A 13,351-nucleotide genomic window follows, 5' to 3' on the forward strand; every position below is an offset into this window, starting at 1 on the left:
CATCCCAATCTTTAAAAAGTTATAAAGTTGCCTTTCCTACTCCAGAAGGTTTCATAGGCAGCTTGTGGTCCATGAACTTCTGACTCGTGGCTTCATGAGATCTGTGGCCCAGCCACTGTGGCAACTAATTCAGGGCCAAAACGAGGTATGGCTTACAATGATATATAAATAAGTGATTTATCCCATTGTAATAATCCAGTTGGGAGATTAACTAAACTCTGATCACTGTGACAGTACCACCCTGTTCAGTAATGCCCCCAGAAACCAATTGAAGCAGATAAAAGATCATTCACACCAATAAGGCTATGTCTGTTTCTAGCTACAAAACTAGACATAAAAGTGCATCCCAGCTGAAAATCTACTTTTTCTAGGACATACGAACCTGTGCAAGTAAGAAGATTGTCTCACTGCATAAATATGCATAAGAAAGGATTAAGCAAATACGTGCTACAACATGAGAAGGGCTAACAATATTACTGCTTTGTGACTGATTTTAAAATAATTTAAATTATGGGGTTGTTTTATGATAGTTCTAGCTAGCCTGTTTTTTATCATTCTAGATGAGTTCAGAAAGGCAAACAATAATCGTAGAAATCAACAAAGTAGCATTAGACAGGGCCCCAACAAGACCTTTTGAGGTGTATACTAAAATATTTCCACTTTTACATGTGATTTCATGAATTCTTCTGTTCCCTTGCAGCTCTTTTGTAGCATTAAAAGCTGTACTAAAATGTCTGATTTCAGTTCCAAACCAAAGCTTCCCATGCTCAGTTCCTATGTCAAAATGAACAGGAAATGAAATTAAACAGTTACCTGGCAATAAGTAAAAGAGCTCCCAAATTCCAGATGCAGATAATGTATGGCTTAATGTAGGGTAAAAGATATTTGATATATAAGGATAGGTAAAAATAGAGAAAGGGCCAATTTAGAAGTTGCTGCAATGTGTGGTTTTGCCCTTTAAAACCACAGTGCAGATGTGATTCATTGTACAAAAAACCTGCAATTTCCTTTCCAAATGTAAATCAGTGTACTGTGTATCTAAAATTGCATACAGCTTTCTCTCCATACACGAGCTTTTCATTTATCTTTCTCTACCAGATGTTTTCTTTTTACCCAGCCCCCTTTAACAGCTGGCTTGCTATCTTAAAGGCTGAGCATGAGATAAAAAAGGATTTCAGGAATCAGCAACATAATATGAAAATAGCCAAGGTCAAATCGGCCAGTAATTTTAAAATAAATATTCTCTTAGTTTGTATTTCAATCTAAATAAAACTTGTGAATTTTCTAGACAATTTGGGGTGATATAAGAGTAATTCCTCCTTTACAAGCATCAGCTTAACAGTTTTTGAAAAGAAGCAATCTTTTCTCAAATGCATAAAATTCTACTGTGTTTCCATTAGCCAAGACATTTAATCATATTTGTTCCAGACACTGTAATACAGATATATTCTTAAAAAAACATAAAACATGAGATATAAATTTATCCAAGACGGAGTTTCTCAAAATTACATCTACTGTGAAATTGCAGACTACAACCACCCCTCAAAAAAAAACTGCTAAAGGGAATATTTAACTTAGCAGTGTATTTATTCTACATTCATAATGCACATTGACATAGTTAATACAGTGGAGTAACCTCTGATGGTAGAACAGCTATCTTTTATAGTCAGTAGAATTAATATAGTTGTGAACATTTTTGTGAATTCCTGGTGAAGTACTCCCATGCTGAGGTCTGAGGGAACACTTTTTTTACCCCCCCCCAAAAAAAAAGCAAATGGAAATATCAGTATATTTAGATGGCAATTTCAAAAGTCCATAGAACAATCAACCAAGGATTAATTCAGCCTCTAATAGGGCCAGATAAGATGTTTAGAAATAGGGTACTCTGCTGGAATATGAAAACGAGTATCCCTATGAAAGAATTAGTGTGAACCTCAAGATTCAAGCCACTATTCTCAAGAGGACATGAATAGGATAGGGAAAATAAGACAAACCGCAATGTAAAAATGTAGGTAGAGATGCAAACAGATAGCCAAATCTCTGCACTGTACCTCCTAGTATGTAGGCTTATTTATGGGTACATCAAATTCTATACCAGTCCTTCTGTACACAGCTTTACTAATTCAATAACTTACTATAACTTATCTTGTATACCAGCTTTTACGTTATAACCTTTTAAGTGTTTTTCTTCTTTGCATCTTATTCCAGCTAGTGAAGGTGATTTCTTAGTCATCACTTTTCGGTGAAAAATAAGTAACATCAACAAAAATAAGTGAAAAGACCATCACAATTTTACATTAAATCCTTCTTTGGCCCTCTTTCTGTACTTCATTTCAAAAGACAACTATTGTACATTTTCAGTTGTTCATTACAGTTAATAGGAATTTGTATTAGTTCCATTGGACTGAATGTTTCAGGGTAAGCATTTTGAGGCTACCTCTCTTAGGCAATCCTCTAAACTCATGAAGACGACATGTTACGATAATTGTACAGCTGGACAATGCCGAAAAAGTCTTGACGTGCCTGCTTTTGTTGGTTATTTCTTATAGACAAGAATGGATGAGCAGAGACAGATGACCATTCTATAGACAAGAATGGATGGAAAATGAAACTACTGCATTGATGCCCAATCTGTTCATCTAATATACACCTAAACATACGCAATTGAAGAAGTTTGGAGATGGAAATTAAAAGTAATCCAAAGGGTATGATAAAAAGTTATGGTTAAGTCCTATGCATGCTATCCATACAATATTCATTCTCCAGCCTGTGTTCCTGACCACACCAAGTTCAGTTTGGATTTTGCTGGCTAACAAAGCCAGTATGGTCTCAATTCTACGCACAACACCAAAGCATAAATTGCATTACAGCCACATCCAGGCAATAGGTGATTTGCCAACCGAAATCCAGTTCTAGCAACGGTGTTTCCTCCGCAGCAGCATAATCCTAAAAACAGCTAGCCAACCAATACTATCGGCTCTTGTTCTTCTTGGAATTTCCCTAAATCAGGGAGAAAACACAAATGATAATAAAAAATGACAGAATGCTGCCATATACCTGCATGGACTCTTTGTACATCCAGATGGCAGCAGCTATGCATGGTTTCTTTTAAAGTTTTAAAACAATTTATTATACATTTTAAAAATATATATATTCTAACTCTATCAAGAGACCAGCATTAGGGAAAAAATCCACCATTTCTAAAAGCCACAGGTGTTTAGTCTTAGTTACAAGCCAGATTTTGGAACTGGGGAATGTAGCAAGGAAGAACCAGATTCCATATGTGGCCAAAATTGCTGAGAAGGCAACTGATACGTCAGCTACAGCGATTTATATTGCCAATATGCTAGTGTATCCTCCAGCTGGTCAAATGCTGATTTCTTTTTTAAAAATCTAATTTTAAGAAATGGTTTCAATGTTGTGTCAAAAATTGTTTTACAAATAATAAACAAATAATATCCTAAAAGGTGGATTTTTTCTCTAATGAACCCAGCAACCAACAAGCATTTGCTCACAGGACATTCCTATAACAGGGCTTCTTGGAAGAAAAGGAACCCTTTCATTAGCGGGAAATAAAATAATGGTTTGGGAGCTGAATTAATTAATTTCTTCAAGAATTTCACAGTATTGATTTCTAGCAAATCAGTGCTTGTTGGTTGCTGGGTTCATTTGTGCATTTTGCAAAAAAGGCATTGCTCTGTTCTGGCACAAGACTGCAGATTCATTACTATTTAAGAATACCTCTCCCCAATTAGGTCTACCTGTGCAAGCAGGAGAGGCATGCTCCAGGTCCCATCTAGTAGGGAATATCATCTGGCAGGGCCCAGGAAGAGAGCCTCAGAGATTAGATTAGATTAGATTAGATTGGCCCAACCCTGCTGGCCTTTTGTAAAGACATGGTTTTGTCACTTGGCTTGGGGATCCAGATGTGTATCACGAGCAGAAGGAATAACCTTGCGAACCGCAGGAAAAGCCACCACCAAGACAATGGCCAGATAAAAGAAATCTGAGTCTGGGGCAGAAATATAATTTCAGAAAGTGTCTCAGACAGTTCTCATGAAGATAAAGGGAGGGAGGAGGGAAGTGTATTCAGACTTGCAAGATTCTGTTACTGTAACCTTAATAAAAGTATTATTAGCATTCATAACTTTAGTTTCCTAGTCTGGTCTACCTTGAAGGGCTGACAATATGTGGCAGAGCCTGTGCAATGGTTCTGTTGATTTGTTGATGATGGTTGTTTTGTTTTTTACTTTGGCTGCTGATTATGTATATGTTGTTTTTATAGTTATGAGTTTTATGATGTTTTTAACAATAGCCACCCAGAATCATGAATATGAGATGGGTGGCGATATAAATTGAATACATACATACATACTGTACATACATACATACTTGTTTTGAGCTCTTGAAAATGACAGCCTGTGCATAAATGAAACCCATACCAGGCCCTCCTTACTCGCTTCCTGCCCCTGCAGTTTCTAGCTTTTTCATGGGGATATTATTGCTGCCCTCTGAATAGCACTCTCTCAGGAAATATCGCTGCTTACTTGTGCAATGTTTGGTAGATATTTCATATTTACTTATATACCATGGAGCAACTGCTGGTTATAGAGTAAACTGTTCCTTCCTAACATGGCCATTTACTACATAGAGAAGACAACAGGCCACCTGAGGAGGTGCTACTTCTTAAAAGATGTAGCTTCTATACCAAAACTGTACTTTGACAGGCAGAGGAAGATGAACTTGAACTTATTTTTACATCATAAAACCAATACTGAATCAAACCATGCAACACTGCTTCTTCCACCATCATCATATATCATACTTAGTTTGAGTTCATATGGATCTTGATGAAAGACCCAAACTGGTATATGCTATGAAATTGTCAGGAAGCAATCTGTGATGAAGAGCTTTAAATAAAAGTAGTTAGTAATCAGTCATTTTAAAATAGTACGGCAAAATTTTATTCATACCTAAGGGGTAAAATACAATAAACTTTTCCACTAACAGAACTGCATGCACATTTTCTCATTCATGTCTCATCATATGAACTCACAATATTGCACGCCAGATCAGACAATTGATTCATTCCAGCCCTGCAAAACCTGCATCAATTTTTAACAGTTCAAGGTTTTAGATAGAGAACTTCATTATCAGAATTCCTTCTAAATGGAGAGGTCAAGGAATGAGCCTAAAATCTATCTGCCTCCATGCTATGACTCACGATCGCAAAGCTCAATAAAGCCTCTTTGTCCACTCATTCAAAATAGCCCCCTGTCTCTATTTCTCCTATTTCAGTGCTTTGTACTTGCTACTAAGTATAAGTCGATTTCTTCACTTATGCTTCTCAAAGCACGTATCTTTAAGCTTTTCTTCATCTCATCTTGATTTAGTGGCTTGTTTTGTGCCATCCATTTTGTTACCCTTTATTCGAAAAACTGATCACATCTAGACACCTAATACAGAATACATGCCTTCTGAAAGAAACTTTAATATATTTTCTATCTGCTAGGCAGGACTGTGGACAGAATTAAACATTAACTGCAGACAATCCTTACTGCCAAGTCAAAACTCTCATGATTATTTTGCTTAATTCACAGACCAAGAGTCTATACTGTACTCGGCTGAGACATTTCCACAGATTATTGTTAAACATCCAGCAATGCCCAGAACAATAGCAACACTCCAATAGATTGGAGAAACCAACTGCCACCCATGGCATTGAGATTACTTACCTTGCTAGCCAGTTTTAATGTATCTATCTCTTCCCGTTGTTTGGTTAAGGTTTCATTCATACTGCAAAGGTGGTCACTCATCATGCTTAACTGATCTTCATAGCTTCTCTTGGTTGTTGTCAATTCATCCTGAAAGGCCAGAGAAGGAGAGCCTTCAGGTTCTGTCCAGCATTACAAAGCAAAGACATATTGCTGCAATCAGTGTCCCATAAAACAGGACAGAAGTGCAGAGAACAAGAACAGCTTCAGGTTCCAAGGCTTATTGTGACTTTGCATTTCCTTTAAGAAATTGATCCATTCCTGTTTTAAAAAATTACTCTTGGGACTTTTTTGGTATTAAGTGCAAATGTCATTGAAGACCTATCACTTTACAACTGGAACTCAAAGAAACAATTTTACCTCAAAAAACACAGAACACAATAGGCTTGGAAAAGAGACTCTTAACATCATCAAGCCAGTGAGGTTTACATTGCAACCCCCAAGTGATGAGAAATTCAGTGTGACCAAGCAGATGAAAACTAGCCAAGAAAACTGGATGGTCCATTGGAGTTGGGCAGCTATAATAAATTCAAATAATCATCATTATAAAACTTCCCCCAATTGGGCAATTCTAATTAAATTAACATAATTAAACATAATTAAAACTGCAGAACAAATTCAAAGAAATGGATTACACTTCAAAACCCACCACCCCTCAAAGTTTAAAGACCCTTGCCTGTAACTTGCTGATGTTAAGTCTTGTTAGTTGCATTTTTTCCAGTGATGATTCTTTAGCTTTCTCTGCTAGAGTGAGTCGTTTTGCAAGTGCTCGGCACTAGGGAAAAAAAAGTTATTTTCCAACAACTGTCACTACAGCATATACATATGCTCCAGAAATGATGACTGCTTGATCTCCTGATAATGCCCAATGCCTGTTTCAAACATTATTATACTTCCCCTGCTTGTTCCCTCTAAAATTGCACTCCCTTATTTGGAAGGCAGTTAGGATCTGTGATCTTTTCCTCTGACTTCACCGCTCAAGAAACTGATACTGTTATTGTTCTTTCGTGTGTGTGTGTGTGTGTGTGTGTGTGTGTGTGTGTGTGTGTGACTCTTCAACACAACTGGTCTAAGAATTCATAGCTATGGTATTTCCCATTTCTTCATCTTTTTCTTTCTTTGAGGTTACTGCCTGAAGCCCCTCTCCATGTCTCTATTCTCATTCTGTATCAGATGCTGGTCCCCTCTCATTTGTCATGTTGGATATAGATGCCTTTGAGGATTTCCTCTTATTCTTTAATTATGTTAATGTTCATGCTGATAGTCCATCCGATCCTATCGTCTCCTGTCACTTTTCCTTAACCTTCCTCAGTCTCTAGCTTTGGACACCGCCCAATACTCCTCTGCCCCCAGCCAGGTGCACCACTTTAAACTCTCTTTTGTCTCTTCATATTTTATTATTCAATAAGGAAAGTTTTGATCTATATCTTAATCTTGTTTTTAGCAAAACCTGTGGAATTCTTTCTGTCATAAATTTGCTCAATATCTCCTTGTGTTATACATCCTTTTCCTTCTGTAACGTCCAGCCTATCACACAACCAATTTTCTTCAAAATAGCCTTTTTTCTGTTTGCACCTGCAGTCTGTCCTCATTATCAATGAACTGCTTTTTCTCAATGAACTTTTTTGGGTCAGTCTTCACTCATTTCCTCAAACAGCTGAACACCTCTGCAACAGAACAAGGAGTTGTGCAACTTCATGATAAATTCATTCTCTGCTCTTTTCCTGCACCATCAATCTGAGTACACAATGCCAATTCATCCCACTCTACCCAAAAAATGACAACTGTCTTTGATACCTGCTTCCCACTCTGCTGAAGAATTTGCCTTTATCTTTAAAGCCAAAAGTGAATCCATCTGCTCCAACCTTCCTCTTCACTCCGTCTTTTCTTTCTCCAGCTCCTTTATACTGTTTTGCTTTCTCTCTTTAGATATGAACTGCCACTATTATCTTCATCAAACCACTTCAAATACCTATTTGATCTCGTTACTTTCTATCACCTATACCTTCAGTATCATCCTCTACCCCCATCAGCCCTTTCTGTTCAGCATTCAGGCACAGCACTCTTTCACCTATTCTCAAAAAAACTGTATCACATCACTTCTTCCTTTACAAACAGTCTTCCTTTATAAACATTCAGCCTTTTCTCACTGCCCCTTGTATTTTATTTATTTATTTATTTAAAAGATTTGTATGGCCACCCATCTTAGAACACAGCTCTGGACGGCTCACCACAACATTAAACATACAAAACCATAAAAACCTTAGGACAAAAACTAAAAACCCGGTTCCTCAGTCATCCTCCTAGGATGCCCTTCAGGAAAAAGTTTTACCCAGGCTTGGATTATCTCTCACCTTGACTACTGCTATTTTCTCTCTGATCCTGTACTGTTTTACGTTCATCTCATTCACATGCATATAGCACTTCAGTGATAATTATTCACCTATCTCATAACTCTGACAATGCAACTCCCCTCCTTTAACCTTATCACTGGTTTCCTAACTATTTCCAAATCTGTACAAGCTTCCTGTCTTCACCTTGCAAGTGCTCCATAGTCTTCCCACTCAACTCTTTATAGCCCAATACGTTCCTTCATATCATCCTACTGCTCCATTTTTCAAGCATCCAAAACACCTCCCTTTACTTTCCCTTGTTGCTCCTTAGAGTTGGAATTTCCTTCCCCAAATGCCGATGTAGCCACCTCCCTTCTTTCCTTTATGTCCTGAAAATCCAACCCTGCTAGGTGATCTTTTATTTGTCCTCCTTGTCCTAATATTTCATTACAGCTAAACCAAACTACAGCACATGTAACTGAAATAATCATATCTTATTCTCCAGCTTACCAGAAATAAATAGGAGGGAATTAGCCAATGAAAAGGCCTCTATAATAAAAGAGAACCTTTATTGTAACACTAATTAAAGTCTGATTTTCAGAGTAAGCCACTTATTGCTCACTCACCTCTGCATGGAAATGTACGGACTTGCTATCAGCTAGCTGCAACTGAGATGTAAGCTCTATTATTCTTGCCATATAGTGGTTCTTTATCAAGTCTTCCCTGGTATCAGCTTCTGGAACCTTCAAAGCAAGTATGTGAAAAAAATGTAAATGTTTATCAAAGTATGAAGAACATCAAAATCAAGCATGGCTTCCACTGCATTGGATGCCTGGGAAAGCCATAATTCAAACAAAGAATCTGCAGAGTTGAAAAGGGGCAACCAAAATTACCAAGAGATGGCAACATCTCATTTATGAGGGAAGATTTTCTAAGCTAAAAAAAGGGCAGAGTTGAGTAAGAAGAGCTCTCATTGAGATTTATAAAATGATATACAGTACAGTATGAAGAAAGTAGAACTTGGAATAGGCCGACTGAGGAAAGAAAAACAAAGCATATCTTTATATTGCACATAGTTAAACTATGGAATGCACTTCCTCGTATCTTTAAACTTAGATAACAGCAGCAGCTACCAGAAATGATGGCAGAAATAGTTTTAGTAAAACTAGAGCGCAAACACAACTGTTGTTCAACTACATGGAACTGTTTTCATAATCATAATGGCACAAGTAACTTGCATTATTTGATATATTCAATATCATAGAATCATAGGGTTGGAAGGGACCTTGGAGGTCTTCTAGTCCAACCCCCTGCCCAAGGCAGGAGTCCTCATACCATCTCAGACAAATGGTTGTCCCAACTTTTCTTGAAAACCTCCAGCAACTGAGCACTCACAACTCTGGGAGGCAAGCTGTTCCACTGCTTAGTTCTCACTATCAGGAAACTCATCCTTGTTTCCAGGTTGGATCTCCCTCTGACCAGCTTCCACCCATTGCTTCTTGTCCTACCCTCAGGTGCTTTGGAGAATAAATCAACGCCCTCTTCCCTGTGGCAGCCCTTCAAGTATTAGAAAACTTCTATCATGTCTCCCCTCAGTCTTCTTTTTGTAAAGCTAAACGTACCTAGTTCCTTTAGCTGTTCTTCATAGGATGTAGCCTTCAGACCCCTTATCATCTTTACTGCTCTTCTCTGCACTCTTTCTATGGCCTCAGCAACTTTTTTGTATTGTGGTGACCAAAACTGGACACAGTATTCCAAACATAGCCTCACCACTGCAGTATAGAGCGGTACTATCACTTCCCATGATCTTGATACTGTCCCTCTCTTGATGCAGCCCAGGACTGCATTGGCTTTTTTGGCAGCTGCAGCACACTGCTGACTCATACTTAAGTGGTGGTCTACCAGGACTCCTAGATCCCATTCACAGGCACTACTGTTGAGCCAGGTACTGCCTATCTTCTACCTGTGTATCTGGTTTTTCCTGCCTAAGTGCAGGATCTTACAATATAATACGACATAATATCAAAGCTGTACCTCTTCATTTCCAGTGGTGACTGTTAGCATTCCAACCTTTAAAAGAAATCAGGACAAGATTAATTCAAAGTAGTAATTTATGCTTTCATTCTAAATTCATGTACTCTATCATTTTAGTAAAATCTTAACTAGAATGTATTCCAAATGTTAAAAACATAACTATGCTTAATTTTCATCGGTCTCAAAGGCATTGGACATATGCTCAGTTCCTCCTACTGGAATCAACAAGACTCAAAGAGGCTTTGAACATTAAAACCTGAGGTGCATTGAATTGTGTTTTCCTCAATATTGTATGTCAAAAACATATTAAATCTGAATTGCAAATGGGTTATCACCTAATAAATCCTAAAAAAAGAATTAAACTCTGAAGCACTAATCGACATAATGCATCAGGTTACCAAGTATATGATATATACAATTAAATTATCTCCCATGATTTAGAACAGGAATATTAAGTTGTGATCCTTCATAAAATTTGCTTGAGATAAAGAAGGACTGGCAGAAAAGAAATCTGAACTGCTGATAAAAGCAACATATTTATATCAGAAAAATACTGGCACATGTTGTCATGCCACCCACTGTGCTCTTTACATTAGTTATTGTCCCTTGGTGCTCTTCCTCCTCTTCTGGTCTTCAGCATTCTTCTTCAGATTGTGCACCCAAACTCTCTTCAGGAGTACAAATATGCCCAATCCAACTCAGGTTTACCAGCCCCACACTACTCTTTATTGAAAACAACCATCTTCAACAACCATTGCTCTCTACTCCATTTTGGTTGCCAAACACTTTCCAGTACCATTCCAGTTCTCCCCCTAGAGTTTTGTTTGATCCTTTTTAAGATGTCTTTCTCAATCCCAGCACAATCCAGTATCTTCTATCTCCTATGAGAGAAGTTTTCCTATGGAAATTTAAAGCTTCTTGTTACTAGCAAAGCTAGCACATACTGCCCCCAAAACATTTAGGTTAGAGCATGGAAGTCTGGGTATGTGACAAGCCCCATGACAAGGGGAAATATTGACTAAAATGAGTGTAAGTGTGGACATCAGCAGTGACAGCAGTGGCAAAGGGGAGGAAAGGAAAGTTCTGGAAAGATCAGGAGGTGGTTAAGCCAATGGGATAAGCTGTGTTGAAAACCTGTTCCTTACTGTTGACACTACTGCAGTAAGGAAATCGTGCACAGGCCAGGACACAGGCAGCAGCAGTTGCTGAAGGGAGAGAAGATGCTGAGAAGATCAGGGAGCAGATAGATCAGCACACAGTCCATAGGGAGGGGATTGTGAGATAGAGCAGTGCACACCAACCTTGCCCTACTTGCCCCCTAAAATCACTTGTGTCTGCCGAACTGTAGGTATTCCAGATTAGTTTGGCAAAACTTCCAGTTCATGATGATTTGTTCCAGGTTGAAGGCAAAACATTTTCTGCTTTGTGTGCTCATAAATGATAAGCTAACCACATCCAGATATTTGTCCATGCTGCATGCTTTGTATCTGTCCTTCCCTTTAGCATGGAAATTTTACTTTAACCTAAATTTTCCTCATAAAGCAAAATTAGAAATTTCTGGCTTAATGCTTAACAAACCAGAGTCACAGGCTGAGTCAGATTGTTAACTAATGCTAGATCTAGGTACAATGGCTCAAACTTGATAGAATATTATGGCTTATCAAAGGTAAACGTCTCTGTACCGAAGGCACTGTGGTATAGGAAAGAAGCAGGAGGGTGAGGTGAGAAGAAATAAATGGCTTCATAAACCATAGTCAACAAGACTGTGGACAAATATTCTAATACAAAAATTTTGCTTTAGACTTATAGTACGTTAAGTCTAGCTATCCATCTTAGTATGGAATACATCTTTGTTCTAGCAATATGCCCACTCTAAATTCTCAATCTTATTGGCTGTTTTCACAGTAATTCACAGTAACCAATAAGTTAACTATGGTTTGTCCTGATTTTCCCACCTCTCTGGGTTTGTACAACACACTAAACTAACTGCATGGGCTGGGTTTATAGGATATGTCAGGATAAAATGTGGTTGGCTACTTAAACCACAACTTAAGCATTTGACAGGGGGAGAAATTCCTAAAGTTACAAATATAGTTTAAATATTATATTCAAGCCACTTGAAAAATTTACTTAGAAATCATGTTTACTAGAATATTTGTAAATATTTTAGGATATAATAGCTTAATAATACATATTATTAGATTAGATCGAAAACAATTTATAATTTCAAATTGCCTGAAGAACTGTGCCCATAAACACATGCTCCCTAGAGAAGCCACTTTAAAAAGTTAACTACAGTGAAAACTAATCTAGTATCTATATTTGTTAGATAAAAACTGTGGTTAAATTTAACTGTGGTTTAATGAAATGACCTGTTTTAATAGAACTGCATTTCAGATTAGCATTATATCCTAAACCTCAACTGAAATTAAGCTGTGATTAACTAACTCTGAAATGAAAACTTCCAATCATCTCAATGCCATAGAGATGTGAGAGAAGGCTGCAGGCTAGTCCGGAGGAAGATTAAGCAAATGCTTCTCATGCTAGAGCACAGGTCCTTGTGGCATCCAAATGCAACTACTGTGCTTTCCTAGAAGTGCTAATTATAGAAATGCATTGTTTCATGACAAGCATCCATGAGAAAAAAACACAGTGGTTTGGTAACTTTTCACATCTACATACTTACCAAACTTGTACTTTGAACTGGCTCTCTCAAAGCTTTCTCTGTGCCATCATCCTTCTCTTGTTCCACTGCATTTAGCACAAAGGAATTTTCCATGGTTGCTTCAATCAGCTGGCTGCCAACAGAATTTTTGGCCTTTTCAGATACTTTTTTATTCTCTTTCTCCAGCCTAATTTTGGCTAGCTGGGCCTCCAGCATCCAATGCTCTTTTTCCTGCTCTAATTTTGCAATTTTTTCCAAACTCTGCTGGACCTGGGGAATAAGGAAAGTTATCACCATGAAGCAAACTGATGCATATTAAAGCTGCAGTGGACTGGTTTAAAAGACAATGCAAGAGGAGGCTGGAGCAACAGAAGACACCAACATATCGCTTCAATATGCCGTCATGTGGTCTGCACGTGTCCAAGCTAAGTTTGCTCTGAGAAGTATCTAGCAATCATAACATCAAGAATGAAGAGCAAGGCTTTGATTCTAGTACTGTATGTCTGCTCTTTAAAGGGAAGGGAATAGAACACATTTGAGAAAAA

General features: G+C 37.9%; 1 protein-coding gene across 3 annotated transcripts in view; it reads right to left on the reverse strand.

Annotated features, from left to right (window-relative positions):
• Positions 1 to 1,390: 1,390 nt before the first annotated feature.
• The window catches only part of PPP1R21 (protein phosphatase 1 regulatory subunit 21), a 37,978-nt gene continuing 26,017 nt past the window's right edge, over positions 1,391 to 13,351 (reverse strand). For all 3 annotated transcript variants that reach the window (XM_063301708.1, XM_063301716.1, XM_063301725.1), the window contains 6 exons: positions 12,828 to 13,076; positions 10,142 to 10,177; positions 8,734 to 8,850; positions 6,451 to 6,549; positions 5,736 to 5,864; positions 1,391 to 3,000 (listed from right to left, as the gene is read on the reverse strand). In XM_063301708.1, the coding sequence (XP_063157778.1) occupies positions 2,971 to 3,000; positions 5,736 to 5,864; positions 6,451 to 6,549; positions 8,734 to 8,850; positions 10,142 to 10,177; positions 12,828 to 13,076 (660 nt within the window). In that variant the 3' untranslated portion in view covers positions 1,391 to 2,970. The remainder of the gene's footprint in view (positions 3,001 to 5,735; positions 5,865 to 6,450; positions 6,550 to 8,733; positions 8,851 to 10,141; positions 10,178 to 12,827; positions 13,077 to 13,351) is intronic.

Source organism: Candoia aspera, chromosome 1 (genome assembly GCF_035149785.1).
Source record: "Candoia aspera isolate rCanAsp1 chromosome 1, rCanAsp1.hap2, whole genome shotgun sequence".
Lineage (NCBI taxonomy): Eukaryota > Metazoa > Chordata > Lepidosauria > Squamata > Boidae > Candoia > Candoia aspera.